Source organism: Pezoporus flaviventris, unplaced genomic scaffold, assembly GCF_033815535.1.
Source record: "Pezoporus flaviventris isolate CSIRO_AGI_PZ_B2104156 unplaced genomic scaffold, CSIRO_AGI_Pfla_v1 ptg000050l, whole genome shotgun sequence".
In the NCBI taxonomy this organism is placed as follows: domain Eukaryota; kingdom Metazoa; phylum Chordata; class Aves; order Psittaciformes; family Psittacidae; genus Pezoporus; species Pezoporus flaviventris.
Window position 1 is genome coordinate 4,420,765 of NW_026892598.1, and position 18,466 is coordinate 4,439,230.

General features: G+C 38.4%; 1 protein-coding gene across 1 annotated transcript in view; it reads left to right on the forward strand.

Moving 5' to 3' along the window:
- BDP1 (B double prime 1, subunit of RNA polymerase III transcription initiation factor IIIB) overlaps positions 1-18,466 on the forward strand; it is a 50,093-nt gene that overhangs the window by 11,615 nt on the left and 20,012 nt on the right. Inside the window, exons 8-23 of the mRNA XM_061468645.1 lie at positions 71-125; positions 520-663; positions 2,286-2,552; positions 2,872-3,052; positions 4,068-4,227; positions 5,863-5,939; positions 6,691-6,898; positions 7,310-7,392; positions 8,294-8,525; positions 9,001-9,170; positions 9,838-10,054; positions 10,546-10,733; positions 11,909-12,104; positions 14,931-15,046; positions 15,738-15,957; positions 16,419-16,603. Of these exons, the coding sequence (XP_061324629.1) occupies positions 71-125; positions 520-663; positions 2,286-2,552; positions 2,872-3,052; positions 4,068-4,227; positions 5,863-5,939; positions 6,691-6,898; positions 7,310-7,392; positions 8,294-8,525; positions 9,001-9,170; positions 9,838-10,054; positions 10,546-10,733; positions 11,909-12,104; positions 14,931-15,046; positions 15,738-15,957; positions 16,419-16,603 (2,699 nt within the window). The remainder of the gene's footprint in view (positions 1-70; positions 126-519; positions 664-2,285; positions 2,553-2,871; positions 3,053-4,067; positions 4,228-5,862; positions 5,940-6,690; positions 6,899-7,309; positions 7,393-8,293; positions 8,526-9,000; positions 9,171-9,837; positions 10,055-10,545; positions 10,734-11,908; positions 12,105-14,930; positions 15,047-15,737; positions 15,958-16,418; positions 16,604-18,466) is intronic.

The following is an 18,466-nucleotide window of genomic DNA, read 5'->3' on the forward strand; positions in this document are numbered from 1 at the left end:
AGCTTATCTTGATCTGCCATTTTGTACAATATAATGTTACTAAAAAGGACAGTTATACTTTTGCTTTTAGAACAAGTTCAAACGTGAGGAAAAAGCTAATGGATGGAGGATAGACAAAGCTTTCAGTAAGTAAAGTAAATGTACCCCACCCTACAATGAGTCATTAAATTGTAGTGGTTTTTTCATACATAAGTCCTAGAGCAGCATGTTAATACATTATTTGACATTATAGCACAATTTGTGTATTGTATCATCACTTCTTCAGTTTTCTAAACTACTAAGTACTGTAACCTTATTACTATTTGTTTTCAAAACCAAGCTATCATAATCCATATATATGTCAACTCTAGACCCTGCTCAAGTGATACAGAAATTATTTTAAGAAAGAATTTTGTTTAAATTTATATAACCTTTGCTGTTTAGCATCGTAACATGTACCGCTGATTATTTTACAAAGCAGAAACTTGAAAAAATTATCAACTTTGAAATATTTTTTGTTTGTTTGCTTTAATCTTATAGAAGAGAAGCGGCCTTTTGACTTTGAATTCTTTGCCCAGTTGCTTGAGAAGGTCTTAGCAGATGAGGAAAAGAGGAAGCATAAGACTGTTAAAAGCCAGAAGGCAAGGGAGAAGAAGCCTCCAAGGCCTCGAAAGAAGCCAGAAGGTACATCAAAAGAATGCTTCAGATAGCATTCACAGAGCAGTGGTCAGTAATTTGTTGCCAGCAGGGGAAAAATCACACGGGGAATCTTTCTGTACCCTGTTGCAGAGAGGGCAAGAGGATCCTGGCTACATAGAGAAACTTTTTCAGATGTAGTTTATTGATGTGTGAGATGATGATGACTGGTAGCAGCCTGTTTCCTGAGATGAGTTTTTTCTCTGGACAGGCATTTGAGACCACCCTGAAATCAGTTCTCTTCCACAGTCTGAAGCACTGATATTCTAAACAGGATATTCTAATTTAACAGTTGATAAGTGTCTTCATGAGTTGCTAACAAATTCACTTCTAGAATCCTTGGGCTTAAACTGTATTTGGCAAGCTCTTTTGTGACTTTTAATTTAAATTTTTCTTACTTTTTAAGCTCTCTTCTTTTAGTGGTTCTGTTTCTCCTTTAATTATAGTTTGACTCCCTGAGTCTGAATGGTGTGATTCTTTTCAAGAAGTCTTGTAAGAGTTGTCTTGGTTTTCTGGTCTGTTCAAAATAAAGGGTAAAGATTTTGTTTAGTTACTGTTGATCACCATATAGTGTTGTATTACCTCAGTACTTTCTAAGGGATCTTTCGGAGATGTGCCTAAATTAGAAACAGTTACAGTGACACCATTTCATAAATTCCCTGCTAATTCTGTGAGGTTGTTCATTTGTTTGTTCCACAGGGACCCATTTTCTTCATAAGTGGTATTGTGGAACAAACAAGTGAATAACGTTTTTAAAGGGGATGCTTGCTAGGAAGCTACATTGCTTTTTAAGTGTTAACATTGACATAGTTGCTGCTTTTCTTGATTTCAGATTTGATTAAGTAAAATATTCCACCTGTTAGGATTTAGAGCCACATACAGAATCCTGTTTGTAGACTTCAGTGGTAGATTAAAAGTACTTTATGTGTAAAGGAATGTGAGTATGCCTTTCTACTTCTCTTGCATTTTAGATTTTTTAATTACAGGGGAAATAGTTTGTGTAAGAATAGGGAAAGGTTCTTGGTGGTTGATGTTCTGCATAAATATAAGATGAAGACAAAATATCCTGAAAAGGAGAGGGAGGAGAAATTTAGAAAGTTGTTAAACCCAGAAGAAAATTTGTGAATTATTAACTAGATAATAATATATCTTTCTTATATAAATAAGAAATTATTAACTACTATACATTTATTGATTAAAAATTTAAATGATTAGAATTGCTTTTTCATGGCATACTTTCTGCAGCTATCATCACTTCTTTCTGAAGAGGCACAGTTCTTTTCAGGAATAGCAGTACCTGCTTTTTGTGGTGTCTGTGCAACTTGCTAAAAAGGATAGGAACAAAAACATTTACTAAATTGGCTTTATATCTTATATTGACTACCCTGGTGAAGTGTTGTCCCATGTGCAGAATGTGTTTAGTGTTGCAGTTAATCTATGCTGAAGCTTTTCTGGTAAGTCGGTGACTGGCTTTTTATGGTCCTGCTCATTTTCCTGGCAGTATATGTGCAGTGTTGTATGAATTAACAAGATGTTGCTAGTGGAAATATCTTTGCTAGTTAGGTTGCATAATACTTCACCAGTATTAAACAGGAACTATTTTGTCTCAGGAGCAAAAGCTGCCAGCACAGAAGCTGCTGCTGATCAAGATGGTTCTCATGAAGCCAGAATTTCTGATGCTGTGGTGGCTGAGAAAGAAAATGAGGAATCGTTGGGCATTTCTGAACAGGCAGAAGAACAGGTTGCATTAGAGCCAGTGTTAGCAAAAAAGAAGAGGAAGAAGAAGAAAAAAGATGATCTTGAACAGGAAGGGGAGAATCTTCCAGAAGAAATGGCTGTCCCTCCAAAAATTGCTGAAGGGAAGTCCTCTAAGAAAAGTAAGAGGCAAAAATGCTCACTTTCAAATATTCAAATACAAATTTTACATAAAAACATTGCAAACTTAAAAAAATAAGAACTTGAGTTTTGATCAATGTTGGGAGGTTGTGGAACAATGCCTTTCAAAATCAGCTTTCATGCTAAGTCTAAACATACTTTATTTTAGCTGAGAACAGTTCTCTTACATCTTAATACTTAAGCATTTTCTGCTGGAATTTTTTTCTCTTAAAGTAACTCTTGCTTTGTTGTAGCTAGGATTTGAGAATTGGAATTGTAAGATTTGCCCAGAATGTCCAAATTGGTTTCATTATTATTCAGCAGCAGAAAAAAGTGTGGTATGTGATGCAAACAAGGATGATCATGCTACCTGTAGAGAAGAACTGAACAATGTTACAGAAGGAAAACGAGATGAGACTGCTGTTACAGAGGAAGAGGGATCAGAGTCCTGTTTACCAGTGGATGACATAATGGAGAGAGAAAGTGATGTCAACTTACACAGGTAATGTTTAAAATCTTGGGTGATGTTTTAAAATCTTAAAAGCTTAGGCAAAATAAGAATAGTTCAGAGTTTTAATATTGGTTTTATTCATGCTTATCATCATTCATGCTTATCATCATTCTAACTGGCACAGAATGGGCAGGGTTTTTTTGTTTTTGAGGATTATTCTTGGGGTTTTGTAAACTGTTTTTACTTTACACTTTCAGTGTTCCCTGATGGGCTGCCCTTGTAAAATTGATTTATGTTAATACTAAAATCCCATCCAAAACTGCTTCACTTTTTTGTGTGTTCATGGAGGCTATTAGCTTATCCTAACTCCTAATATTTCTTTCAAAGTGCTCCTTGGTAATGTTGCTAAGTAATACTGCTATACACTTGGAATTTATGTCTGTTTGTAATAACATGGTTCTTGTAGGAAAAGTATGTTGCTTGGATTTTATTTTTGCAGAACGTGGCGGGGGGCAAGCTTTTGGTTTCAATTTCGGGCATTCTCTTACTAGAAGGAGTAATGTTTATTCACTTGGTGAATGTTTATTAAGCTTATTATATACGGAAGTGGTAAATCTAAAAAGTCATTATGAAGCTGTTACTGCTGCTTCAGAATTTAATGTGTCAGTTGTTGTATTTAGCTGTGTTGTACTATTTGTTATTTCATGCAGATTCCCAGAAAATTTTATGTGCTTTAATACTTGATTGGAATCATTCGAAGGGACAGATGTGTCTTTGAACTCAATATAGATTGTTACAGAAAATCAGAAAAAAAAGTTTCTACATACAGTTTATATTAAAGTCTGTTCTAATAATCAGATGGGATTTTAACATCTTGTAATAGTACTACAAAAGTTATTTTTAAGCTCATATCTTGGAAATATTACAAAAATTTTGCATATATTCTGAAACACGTTATTTATGTCAAATTTGTGTAATTTTTATGCAACCTGACCGATTTGTAAAGAATAATGCTTTTTTAATTAAAATACACTAATACGGTTTTGTGTGCTTTTATTGACTTCAGCTTTGAAGATAGCAATGATGTTACACTAGAAATGGAACCTGCTAAACTGAGAACCCTAGATATTAGAGATGATGTATCACAAGAAAGCCAGATTTCAGACTTACCAGTTTCAAAGATCAGAAGCAAAGAAGGACAATCTGAAGAAACTAGAGAAACAAAGGTATGTATCTCCTTTTTTTTTTTTAATGTAGTTTTTACTTCTTAAGCAATTCGTCTCAACCATTAAAGTGTTTTTGTAAGTCAAAGTTGTTTTTTTATATTATTTTTGACTGGCTTAGTGGTGGTTTTACCACTAGGCAGAAAAAGGCAACAAGTGTGAGAACATCACCAAAATTCAAATGCTACCAATTTGGTTGGCTTTACTGGGTTATCTGTTGCACTGCATTTATTCAGAGAGCATCTGTGCATGCTTGGCTTATCTCATAGACAATTTAAACAGCTGAATAGTTTAATTACTCACAAGTGAAGCAATATAATATCAACAGTAAAACTTCAGAGCAAGTTTTACCTTACACTTACTAGCACAGGATTGTGAACTGTTTTGAGAAGGTTGAGCTGTTGTGTTGTTCATGCTAGATCAGGATGGAAACCTGTGTAAACTTGTCCACTGGTACTGGCTGCCTTGAGGTGTTTCAGAAAAGATCTAGGAAACCAGACCAAGACTGAATGATCTTTGTTTGAGTACGGTCTAATCAGGTCCAACAGTTTAGGAACCTTCTGAAATTGCGTCTGGCATCTTTTCAAGTCCTTGATGCACCTCCTGCTTGTGAGTTTGTCTAGCTGCTTTACTGCATAAATCTGTACCTTTGTGGTGAATTGAATGCTAAAGTTCATTCCTTTAATTATTAATTTAAAAATGTGTTTTTTGGATAGTTTTAAGATGATGGCTTGTAGTTTGATAGAACTATACTTTCATTGTGCCATTTCTTCTGTTCATGTTTATGATGTTCCTGGTTATCTTTTCCAATCTGTTTTTGTTTATAATGCCACATACGCATCTCTCATGATCTGGATGATGAAGCAGGGCATACCACCAACAAATTTGCAGATTATACGGAACTGAGAGTAGTTGCTGATACACCAGAAGGTTGTGCTGCCATCCAGAAGGACACAGAGAGGCTGGAGAAATGGGCTGACAGGAATCTCATGAAGTTTAACAAGGAGAAGTGCAAAGTCTGCACCTGGGGAGGAACAACCCCAGGCACCAGGACATGCTGGGGGCCACCCAGATGAAAAGCAGCAGGGTAAAGAAACCCAGGAGCCCAGGTGCACACCAAATTGAACATAAGCCAACAATGTGTCGTGGCTGCAAAGAAGACTAATATCATCTCTCCTGTGATGAAAGGCTGAAAGAGTGGTGATAATTCAGCCTGGAGATGGAGAAGGCTCAGGGGGATCTCTTCAATAGCTATGTAAAAACCTAAATGGAGGGTGCAGAGAGGATGGAGCTGGGCTCTTTCAGTGGTGCCCAGTGACAGGACCAGAGGCAGTGGGCACAAACTGAAACACAAGAGGATCGTTCTGAGCATCAGAAAATACTTTTCCACTGTAATTGAGCACTGGCACAGTTACCCATAGAGACTGTGGAGTCTCCATCTTTGGCAATAATCAGAAGGCATCTGGGCAGGGTATAGGGCAGCCAGCTGTAGATGGCCCTATGTGAGCAAATCATGTCCGGAGGACCCTGCAGACCTTAGCCATTTTGTGGATCTTGTTCTTGTTTCTGCTTTTTTTTACATTACAGAAAAGAGCCTACATTTATCAGTTCCTTTCTGTATTTTTTTTTTTTATTCAGAACAAAGATGTGTATGACTTACATAGACAAGATGAAAAGCAGAGTACATCAGAAAGCCATTCTCAATCTGAAATCATGTAGGTAAAATCGTTTTTCCTTGAATTTACTTGCGCTTAACCTGCATTTACTTAATTTGGATACAGTTCTAATTGACCATAGTATGCTGGACTAGATGGTAGATCATGATAACTTTTGAGTAGCAATGCTTTGGCCAAGATTTAAAATTTTATGTGAGAATGAGAAGGAGAACTTAAGTAAGCTTAGAAAAAAGCTAACCTCTCTGTAACAATGACAGTAAAGCTTCCTTCAAATATTTTAAAGTAGATTCCACTGAAAGGCAGCAGAGTTTATTTGACAGTCTTTGCATTAAGCAGTAGCATATCTTCTAATATCAAAAAGATGTAATGTAATTGTTTTAAGGTTATTGCTGCATTACCCATACAGTCTGTGGTGTTCTTGAATTTTGTTGGATGGTATCAAGTGGTACTGTGGTAGAAGGCTTGTGCTTATTTTTTTGGGAAGTTGAGGAAATCATTACTTTAGGAAGTACCAACTTCATAAGGAGCCTTTGCCTTCCTCCTAGCCTCAGTTGCCAGATAATAGCTCTGCTTCTGACACTCGCAAAAACACCTACAGTATGCAGTCTAGTTAGATTCCTCCCCTGTGTGATAACTTTATATTTTTTTAATAAACTGAGTTTCCACACTCTGTAAGACTAAAGAAAGTTTGGTCCTCTTGTGAGGAGACTTGCATAAGTTTGTGCAAATCCTTCCAAAGACAACCCAGTTACACTAAAGAAAGCTGTGCAAGTCATTGAATATTACATAGGCTTGAATATTATGGAGTAACTGTCACTGTTGTGGATCCTTTGTGCAGAGAGCCTGAAAAAAATGTAATTGCAAAGGCAGTAGTTGGAGGGTGTCGAAAGAGATTTAAGCCTAATATTACAAGAGCATCTGGAAAGAAAGAAGAGCCTGAAAAAGATGCAGGAAATGAGCCAGTGTCTCATCTACAGCCTAAGGAGGAAACTGAAAAGGTATTTAATAGAGTAAGTTAGCTGGAGATAATGTGTTAGCTAAAAAGCTGGTGGATAAAACAGCAGTGTTATCCTTTTAATTTCTTTTTGTTTCCTCTGAGTATGACCAGGAATCAGCCACTTACTAATGTGCATTGACAGCATGGTACTGTTTAGAGGCCTCAGCTAAGCTGGAGCTTGTCACACAAACAGTAGATGCCAATAACCTTTCGGGTCCTGCAGCAAATGCAGCTTTAGTTTGATACAGATTTTACTGCACCTTTTGGACTATGTGAAATGTACCCCTGTAATTGTCTGTGTCTGTCACAAGCAGTCCACTTTGTATCCTGTCACAGTTACCTGGTCTGTTATTTAATGCTGTACTTTACAAATGTAAGAAAGTTAATGTCTTAATGTTATATTTGTATTTAGAGCACTGACCAGAGTGATAGGTCTGATGCTACCAGTGAAGAAGCTGCAGAAAAAGGTGATAAAATCCTTGAGACAGTGCCTCAGTAAGTATGTGAAAAATGAGAAGACATGCTACTCCCCAGCAATGTATCATCCCTTTCACTTCTGAAAGTATTACATACTATTGTAATTAGAGAAGTTTCTGAAGAAACTTCAGCAATAAAACACAAATTGAGGGAAGAATGGAAATTTTTTTTTTAATATGATTAAATTTTTTTTAAATAAAGCATTTAACTGAGGTTTCAATCGTGATAAATGCAGAAAAAAGTCCCTTGAAAGCTAAAACAAGTCTCTACTAGCTTCAGTACTGAAAAGCGTCAGTTTCAGTGGCTAAGCACTCAAACATAAAGCATAAAAACATAGGAAGAATTTCAACATATGGGCATTTTCATGCACATGTTAGGAAGTGTTTCTTATATTTCTTTCCCGTGGAGAAGTGGCAGCTGTAGTGTAACAGGAGAAATGTTTTACAGGAGAAGTTGTTTTGAAAGGGATTAAAAAGAGGCTAGTGTGTGTCCGATATTTTTAGATTAGTAAGATTATGAAGCTATATATGTATTTTCTGAATGTTTGTGATTTTTTTAACCCTTCATTAAATTAGGTCCATCTGCCTCTAGACAGATAGGAATATAAGAAGAGCCGTTATGTCAGAAAAAGGGCTGTCTGGTGTGGTATCCTGTCTCTAATGGGAAAAGCCAAAGAACAGGGCAAAGATAAGTTTAAACTTGTCAGGTACTTTTTCAGTCTCTAGCAGATACACTTCTAAATTTATTGTTTCATGAAGTTGATAATGCATAGCTCTGTTTTAGATTTAAAAAAAGAAAACCAAAACAAAAAAAAAAACCAACCAAACAAAAAAAAACGAGAAAAAAACCACCCACTTCTCCAAGACTTCTTTCACTTCAATATGTGGTATGTAATTATGGATCTAACATATTTTTCCAGATCTAATGAAACAGCTGGTTTACAACAAGATGGCAAACAGAGTGTGCTGAAACCAGCATCTCTAAAGAGAGGCAGATTGCAAAGACCAAAACCAAATCTAGGAAGAAGTGTTGCAAGACAAAAAGACCTGACAGCTGGAAAAGCTCCTGAAGAGGAGAAAACTAAAAGTGGAGAACTAGAAAAAGGTGTGATACACCATAAGGATGAAAACAATGATCCATGCCTTGAAAATGTAAGTTTCTTGAGTGGTTGCTTAGGCACACTGTTTTGATAGGTCCTAGGTAGAAGCCTTTAGTATCAAAGATCTGGGTACATACCACACAATTTGTAAGCATAGACCTATCATGCTTTGTTTATCCTTTCAGAATAAACTGAATTGTCATAAAATTTGTTCATGATTGCACTTGGGTTGTATTTTACATGGACAGATGGATTATATTTCAGTTGGTTGTATCTGTGATACCAGATCTGAAAAGAGAAGTTCAGAGAAAAGAGCACTCTTGGGAAAGAGACCACTTCAGATAGAAAGTTAATGGGAAAATAACAAATTTTTACTTTTAAAATGTCTAATTGGATGCCCAGGAAGCAAGAGACACAAGAGTGTTTTTGTAAGAGATACTAAAATAAACTTTTTCATTTCCACTTGCTCCTCTAAAAGAGAGGTTGAGCAATCCTTTCAATCTTACGGTGAAACTTTCTCCTTTTAGGATGTGACAGGTCATAAATACACTCAGCCAGGCAGTGCGATGTTAGATGGGGATGTTTCTACAGATTCTGAGATGAACTCAATACAGGAAAAGTCCTCTGAAACAGAAAGCTGTGAAAGTGAAAAGGGATTGGCAGATACCTTGAAACAGGTTCCAGATTCCAGTACAAGGTAAGGTAATTTTTTAAATGGAGAGAAGTGGTTCATAAGCCACTGATATCCCTAGGTATTCTCAACTTCAGCATTAAAACAAGTTCTATATCTATAATGAGATGTTTAATCAAGACAATACTAAACTTAAACAAACAAACCCCCAAGAGCTCAAAAGCACTAAATATGTATGCCCTTGGAGATTAATTTGATCTTTACACTGTGAGTGTGATGTTCAGTTCCTGTAGTTAACTTCTCCATGTTGGTCCTAGCAGTGCATCACTATGTGTTTATGTAAAGGGTTTATTTTTTTATTAAATTGTCCTTTAAAAAAAGGCCAAAGTAAAACCCACAACTGTGCTGTAAATCTACTGCTAAGTTTTAAACATGATTAGATAAAGTAATTTTTAAAATGTTTATACTGTCAAATCATGCATGTGGGTTTTTCTGAAATGGCATCTTTTTTTTAACTTATCTTTGCTCACCTGTTTGTAAGAGACACAGGTTTTTGATGGTGTTCAGAGTACTTTTATTGGATTTTTTTTTCGCAATATAATTAACTTTACTGTTCCTTTAAGAAAGATAAAATTTTTTTATACTTCTGTATTGAAGAGAAATACATACGTCATTCATGACTTGGAGAACCACCGTTGTCCTATCCCTTCAGCTGTTCTGTTTGTTTTTGTAGGGAGTCTAGTCCTCAGAAGGAAGAGGAGAAAACTGTTGTGTCATCAGTTCAGTTACTAAAGAGTCAATTCCAGAGACCAAAGCCAAATTTAAATATGGCAACTAGTAGAAAGAAAGTGCTGGATGTAAATAATACAGGTGTATCACAGGAAGATACCTACATGGAAGGAAGTTTGGTGCAGTGTGACAGTGAATGTAGCATCCTTCCTGATACAGATGTAAGGCACTTTTTTTCTTTTTTCCCCTTTTTTAGTTATGTTTGAACTTTTGGGTTTGTGAAATTAAATACTGATGATTTAAGCAATATAAAGTTAATATTTTTTGAATCAATTTTTTCAAAAGCTAAATTTTTCCACATGAAAACTATACTTTCTACTTGGTTGTGTGTGAGGAGAAAAAGATTACATCCATTCTGTATCTCTTGTTATGTGTCCAAATGTCTTTCTGACTTGAGGTGGCCTTGTAGAGTTGACAGGGAAGAAAGAAAAGTTAATAGAACGTGTCAGAGAAGAAATCTAGTTTTCAGTCTATTTTGTTTTAAATAAACAAATTTGTGTTTGTCCTGGAAAGACTAGGAAATTATTAGTGAAAAGTTAGAGGGTTTTTTCCAGGGAACACTTCAGGAGTATATAGTACTGGACTTTGTGGATATCGCAATGTCTCCTTTTGGTTTAGTTATGATACTGGTGCTTGTGTTTACTCTTTTCAGAATGCAGGGAAACATCAAGTCCTGCAACCATTAGAACTCTTAGGAAAGGAGAAGTCTGTTGGCTCTCGTGAGGTTTCTGAGAGCCCAAGCTGTAAGTCCCCAGAGAAAATTTCAGGATCGGAGGATGGTGAACTCACGTCATGTCTACCCAAAATTAGCCAAGATGACACCTCAGCCACTAATGCAGAGTAAGGGCTTAGCTACTTTTGTTTCTTAACTTACACAATTGAAATATTTTAAAAGGAAATTTGCCAACTGGCAAACAAAATTTAATAAAAATAGTGAATGAAATCTTAGTTCTCATAGATTTGACACTAGTGATACTAAAATTCCAGTTACTTCTATGCTAAACATTAAATTAGTGAGCATTCATTTTACAGCTGTTTCATCATCTGAAACACTAAATTCTCTGTAAGCAGAGAAACACTAGTTTGGTATGAGAGAAACCATGTGAAAATCGCTTTGGCTTTATAGTAGTAGGCAGACAATAAGTTAATGCCTCCAGTAAGTTAATTAATTCTGTTGTGGAAGTTGGTAGGAGACCAGTGCTTTGAAATTGTCATGGTTTAAGCCCAGGAGGTAATTTAGCACCGTGCACCTGCTTGCTCACTCCACCCGACTTTCTTCTTCCCTGGCTCCTGGAGGGACGGGGAGGAGAATTGAAAGACTGTAACTCCCATGGGTTCAGATAAGAACAGTCCAGTAACTAAGGTATAACACAAACCACTACTGCTGCCACCAATAATAATAATGATAAGGGAAATAACAAGGGGGGAGAATATAAAACTAAAAGGGGAGAGGAAAATAATAAACCCAAGTGCTGCACAATACAATTGCTTCCCACATGCTGACAGATACCCACCCCAACCTGAGTAGTGATCTGCCCTTCTGGGTAGCTCCCCCCAGCTCATATACTGGGCATGAAGTGCTGTGGTATGGAATACCCCTTTGGCTAGTTTGGGTTAGGTGTCCTATCCCTGCTTCCTCCTGGCTTCCTGTGCCCCTCCTCACTGGCAGAGCATATGATGAAAAGTCCTTGATCAGAGTAAACACTACAGAGCAACAGCTAAGACCGTTGGTGTGTTATCCGCATGTTATTTCGACTAAAGTCTAAACCACAGCACTGCAGCAGCTACTAAGAAAGGGAAAAATAGCTGCTACTAGCTGAACCCAGGACAGAAATATACAGTGAAACCAAGTTTTGTGTTTGCACCTTAAACTCAGCAGAACTTTATTTTTACATGGTTTCTTTTAAAAATTCAGTTGTATTTTATATTTACGTACAATGAACCTGTGATTACTAATAATGTGCTTTTGAATTAAGTTGCAGATTTTTTTTTTCTGTTTGACTTTGCACTGATAGCAAAAATAGCACTGGAGAACGTAAACAAACACCTCTTCAACCTGCCCAGTTAGTACGGCGCAGATTCCAGAGGTACAAACCAAACTTGGTAAGAGCTGTTGTAAGGAAGGAATTACAAATATCAGAAAAGAAGATGGAGAAAAATCCTGAAGCAGAGCAGTCAGTATTGCAAGATGAGTCTGCCAATACTCTCACTGTAAGTCTTAAGTGCTTTGTGTTCAAAATGATGGTTCCGAGTTGCATGTTCTATTTTTATGAAGTTAAATTAGAATATCTAACTTGCATTCCCTGAAGCTGAGACACTATAATAGATGAAAAAAAATCCCCAAACCCTGGTGTGTTGAGGTATTGCAGGTACTTCAACAGACACAGTGCTAGGCACTGTGAAAGGCACTGTATTAATCCTTGAAAACCATCCAATATGATGAAATCAGTGAAGTCTACAACTTATGCTATTACTGTCTTCCGGAATAAGATCTGATTTTGATTGGATTGCATTAGAGAGAAAAGGAGTATGCCACATTTAACGTAAACACTAGAATAAAAATGTGTTTTATATTCCTAGAATCAGAATAGTTAGGGTTGGAAAGGACCTCTTAAGATCATCAAGGTCCTGCCCCCCTGCCAGGGGCACAGACACCTCACACTAAACCATGTCACGCAGGGCTCTATCCAACCTGGCCTTGAACACCACCAAGGATGGAGCACTCACAACTTCTTTGGGCAACCCATTCCAGTGCCTCACCAACTTTACAGTAAAGAACTTCCGCCTTATATCCAATCTAAACTTCCTCTGTTTGAGTTTGAACCCGTTACCCCCTGTTCTGTCACTATAGTCCCTAACAAAGAGTCCCTTCCCAGCATCCTTACAGGCCCCCATCAGATACTGGAAGGCTATGAGGGCTCCACGCAGCCTTCTCTTCTCCAGGCTGAACAGCCCCAACTTTCTCAGCCTGTCTTCATATGGGAGGTGCTCCAGTCCCGTGATCATCCTCGTGGCCCTTCTCTGGACTTGTTCCAACAGTTCCATGTCCTTTTTATGTTGAGGACACCACAACTGCACCCAATACTCTAAGTGAGGTCTCACAAGAGCAGAGTAGAGGGGCAGGATCACCTCCTTTGACCTGCTGGTCATGCTCCTTTTGATGCAGCCCAGGATACAGTTGGCTTTCTGGGCTGCGAGTGCACATTGTAGCTGGCTCATGTGAAGTTTCTCATCAACCAACACCCCCAAGTCCTTCTCCACAAGGCTACTCTGAATCTTTTCTCTGCCCAACCTGTAGCTGTGCCTGGAATTGCTCTGACCCAGGTGTAGGACCTTGCACTTGGCATGGTTAAACTTCATGAGGTTGGCATCAGCCCACCTCAGAAGCATGTCAAGGTCCCTCTGGATGGCATTCCTTCCCTCCAGCGTATCAACTGAACCACACAGCTTGGTGTCATCGGCAAATTTGCTGAGGGCACACTCAATCCCACACTTTGCACAAGTCCAGGTAGATGACATCAGCTGTTCTACCCCTGTCCATCAGTTCTGTAGCCCCATCATAGAAGGCCACCAAATCGGTCAGGCAGGATTTCCCCTTAGTGAAGCCATGCTGGCTGTTACGAGCCACCTTGTTGTTTTTCATGTGCCTTAGCACGCCTTCCAGGAGAATCTGCTCCAAGATTTTGCCAGACACAGAGGTGAGACTGACTGGTTCCTTGAGTCATCCGTTTTCCCCTTCTTGACAATGGGGGTTGTATTCCCCTTTTTCCAGTTGTCTGCAACTTCACCTGACTGTTGTGATTTTTCATGATAACTGCAATACAGAAATATTAGCTTCTTTATCTTTCCTGTTTGGATGAGTCAAATCTCTATTGAGGAATCTAGTATAGAATATCAAGCAAAGGTACAGGATAGTCTTTTTCCTGGTGGTGGTTGTTTTTTTTTTGTTGGCTTGCTTTTTTTTTTTTGCCTTTTTTTTTTTAAGTCTTACTGATTTGGTAAGCTTTGGCTTCACCACAACAGCCCTGACACTCGTCTACTTTACACAGGTAAACTGAGTCATTCATCTATACTGTGTCCCCACAGACACTTTACTAGGCACTGTAAAAGGTTCTAAAATCCTTGAAAGCCATGCTGGTATGATAAAATCTCTGTAACCCTTTTGTGGGTTGCTCATGAATCATGCCAGTGGTGTAGGCATGACTACATAAACTTACTTTAGATCTCAAACATAACTAAGCTTTCTAAGAGTGACTCCTTTTTTTTCTTTTTTGAGTGGTTATAGCTGTTTTGTTCTTGCACCTGTGTAGACCTAGCTTGGAGTACTTATGTGCGATGTTCTCAGAGATGAGTGCAAGTGCATTGCATCTGTAATTTACCTCTTAGTGCCCCAGTGTCAGCTAACCCCTAGCTGAGGTAGTTGTTTGCAGTTCAGCTTTGGCTATTCTAGGCCTGTGGACCATGCATGTACATTTGCTCTGTGCTATGGAAATCTGTAGAACCACAGCAGGTCTGATGCTCTTTGATACTAATAAAGCTGTCATGGACCTGAAGTGCTGAGGGATGTGTTTGACTGGCTTATTTGTGGAATTAGTGTGGCAAATACAGAAATAAAGGTAATAAAGCCTTATGAGTATGAGGTTATAGTGGCTTGTATGTGTCTGTGCTATTCTCTGCAGTGTCCAGTTTTAAAAGGTTTTTCCATTTGCCAAAGTGTTTTGTTTCCACAGAGTTGATTGAACGCTAAATAGAGCTGTGCTAAATAGAACCCGTAATGCTTGGGTGCATATAACATTTAAGAGCCTAATTCTAGGTAGCCCACGACTAAGTCTTCTGTTCATGCTTGTCTGTAAATTGAAATATGTGCTTAGGCAGATTACCCTCAATAAATAAAATGTGATTCTTTTTTTGATTCAGATTGGTAAAACAGCACAGAGGTCTGTAGTTTGTATGTTTTTATACAAGTTTGGTTTAATAACTTGCTTGATTGTCTTTTTCTTCATGCTTTTTTTTTTTTTTCCTAATTGCAAGTTAAAGGGTAAAAATGAAGCTGTATTGTGTCAAGCAGATGTATTGAGCGAAGAGGAACAGAAACAGGAAGAGGTACCTCAGGTGCCCTGTATTTCTGGAAACACATTGTGTGAACAAAACAGGTGAGGCTAGAGTGCAAAACTGCATTTGAGAAACCTCTATCTGGTGCATGAGATACCTTTGCATATGTCAGTTCTTTGTTCCTTGTTATCTGTCTTTCCCCAGCATTTAATTTTCAGCACCTATAGACAGCTTCTTCCCATGCTTTCAGAGCACACTTCTAGCTGAGCTGAACTACTTGTCGTTCTTTATCTGGTACATAGTTGATCTGCATGAGCTCGTAGTTCTTTTGGACCATGCTTTTCTTTCGTTTAGTTTGTATTTGCATATACAGCAATTATACATGAAACACGTAGAAATTGTGCAAAATGTGAGAGATGTGTCTTTTGTTGATTTCAGTGTGCTCTTCTATTTTACTGCTTGTTAAAGTAAGCTCTTAAGCATTTATTAGGCTGCAGATACTTTAATGTTGGTATGGTTAGCAACGCAACTTTTCTTGCATTATTAAAAATGCCTTGACAAAGAAATCCTTTTATTCATCCTTGCATGTTAATGATAAATGCCCAAAATAATAAGTATGCATTTGAAAAGGTAATTGTCTCAATTTTAAACAAAACAGTGTATCAGTTTCTAACCCTTTTGTATAACTGTTGATTCAAACTTAATCAGTTCAGAATTGGTTTTGTCCTCTCCCAGCCAAAGTCAAGTGACATAATTTTGGTTTGGTTTGTTTATTTGCTTTAAATTCACTAGTGCTGAAAAATCCACTTCTCAAGAAGGCAAGCTGGGTGCTCTGGGATCAGGACAACTCATAAGGAAAACATTTCCAAGAATTAGACCGAACCTAAAAAGATCTTATAGGGAAAAAGAATCTCCAGTGACACAAACCCTTGCTGCTCCAGTTGAGGAAGAAACAAATAAAGGAGAAAATCTGCCTGTGGCAGAAGAATCTGAGGAACCTCCTTCCTCAAAAGTGAGAATCCTTTCAGATATTTCTGACTATGCTTTCTGATGATTGGTTCTGCATCAGCTGTTTGTAGGACATCCGAGTAAGCTGTTTAAGTGCATAAATTCATTTTGGACTAGTAAGAATACATGCTTGTTTAATATTTGCACTCTAATATGAAGTCTTCTAAAATTCTGTTAGTAACACATTGGTAATATGTGTATTTCTGTTACCAGATCTGAAAGATCTCACTTAAAATTTGAAATTTCAGTCATGTTCATGATACATGAGGTTACCTGCATGTCATATTTCTGTTGCTGGGTTTCTTCTGAGCTCCTTGGTTGTTGCTCATGGAAGTTTTCAAGTGAAATTTTGGCTCAGGTTGAGGTCTTGATCATAACTTGCAATGCTTTATTTTACGGGTGATATATATTGTGCTAATTCTGGGGTTTTTTTTGTTTATTTGTTTGTTCCCCCTCAACTCAAAGGATGACATGGAAGTACTGCTGTCTGTGGGGAGTTTGCCCAAGGATAGCAATCTAGACATAAATCTTAAAAGTAGGAAGTCAGAAACACTCTGTTCCTCTAAAATGCCACCTAACTGCCACAATAAGGCAGAACAAGAACAGCTATCTGAAGATACAATAGGAAGCATTCAGGATACCTCAGAAAGGTAAAGTTTCTTGTTGGCAAAATAACACAAAAGTTTTTAAAGAGCTTTTTTTTTATTTGTCCAGTTGTTTTCATTCAGCATTTGCTTTTTGAAGTGTTAGATTCTCAGCTGCACTAGATAACACCATGAAGGTCACTAGGTGGCATCCTTAGGTAATACAAGAGTTTTTAACAGACTTCTTTTCAAGGTTGTTTTCCTTTTTAGAAGGTACTTTGCAGGAGAGCGCAGAAGCAAATAATCACAGTTTAGCTGCCTGGATTTCTCAGACAGGGTACAGTTCTTAGGGTACAATGAACTAGAAATGTGCACTGTTGAAAGAAAGACTGAGCAGTGCATTTTGCAATCACTTCTATTGCCAAGTGGTAGGTAGAATAACATGAAATAGGCTTGCTGTTTAAGATGTATTCTAAGTCTTCACTTTATCTTTCCAGCAGGAGAAATTCATGCAAAAATGTGCAGGGTCCTGGTTCTTTGGTCAAGGGGATACTTTTTATGTACGTGCAATACAAGGCAAATAGTGCCATTTAGATGTAACAGTTCTGGATTATGTTATAAGCTACATTTTGTTCAATCTTAGCAGATACAGAGCATCCTCAACTCAATTTACTTTTGCTATTTTCTGAAATTAGCTTCCCGTTTCTATCTGTCTCTGAGCCTCTGTGTAAAATCTCTTCCATAACTTGCACTGAAATCATACCTAAGAGTCTTTGTGCTAACAAGAAAAGGGCCTTGCTGTACAGTCCTCATGGCTCCTGTGATGGCAGAATTAAACAGAATGGTTGAGGTTGGAAGTGTTCTCTAGACATTACCTGCTCACACAGGGCCATCTACAGCTGGTTGCCCAATACCCTGCCCAAATGCCTTTTGATTATTGCCAAAGACGGAGACTCCACAATCTCTATGGGTAACTGTGCCAGTGCTCAATTACAGTGGAAAGGTATTTTCTGATGTTCAGAAGGATCCTCTTGTGTTTCAGTTTGTGCCCGTTGCCTCTGGTCCTGTCACTGAGCACCACTGAAAGAGCCCAGCTCCATCCTCTCTGCACCCTCCATTTAGGTTTTTACGTAGCTATTGAAGAGATCCCCCTGAGCCTTCTCCATCTCCAGGCTGAACTGTCCCTACTCTTTCAGTTTTTCATCACAGGAGAGATGCTTCAGGCCCTTCAGCATCTTTATGGCCCTTCGACAGGTCATCTCTAGTATTTCCATGCCTCATACCAGGGAGCCTAGAACTGGTCAAAGTAGTGCAGATGTGGCCTCATCAGCACTGCATGTGGGGTAAGGATCATCTCCCTCAGTCTGCTGGCAATGCTTCTCCTAATGCAGCCCAGGATACCATTAGTCTCCTTTGTAACCAGGGCACATTATTGGCTCACATTCAATTTGGTGTGCACCTGGGCTCCTGGGTTTCTTCTCTACCCTGCTGCTTTTCATCTGGGGGGCCCCCAGCATGTCCTGGTGCCTGGGGTTGTTCTTCCCCAGGTGCCGACTTTGCATTTCTCCTTGTTGAACTACAGGAGATTCCTGTCAGCCCATTTCTCCAGCCTCTCTGTGTCCTTCTGGATGGCAGCACAACCTTCTGGTGTATCAGCAACTACTCCCAGTTCTGTATAATCTGCAAATTTGCTGGGGGTATGCTCTGCCCCATCAATTATATCATTAATGAAGATACTAAACAGGATAGGGATTGGACACAGCATTGACCCATAGGGTACACTCTTAGTTACTGGTCTCTAACTAGCTTGTGGGCCACTGATCACAAACCTCTAAGACGAGCCATTCAGTCAGTTTCAGTGCACCCCCTTGTCTGCTGCAGCCCAGAATGGGATGCATCCAGCCCATACTTTTTCATGTCCCTGTCCTG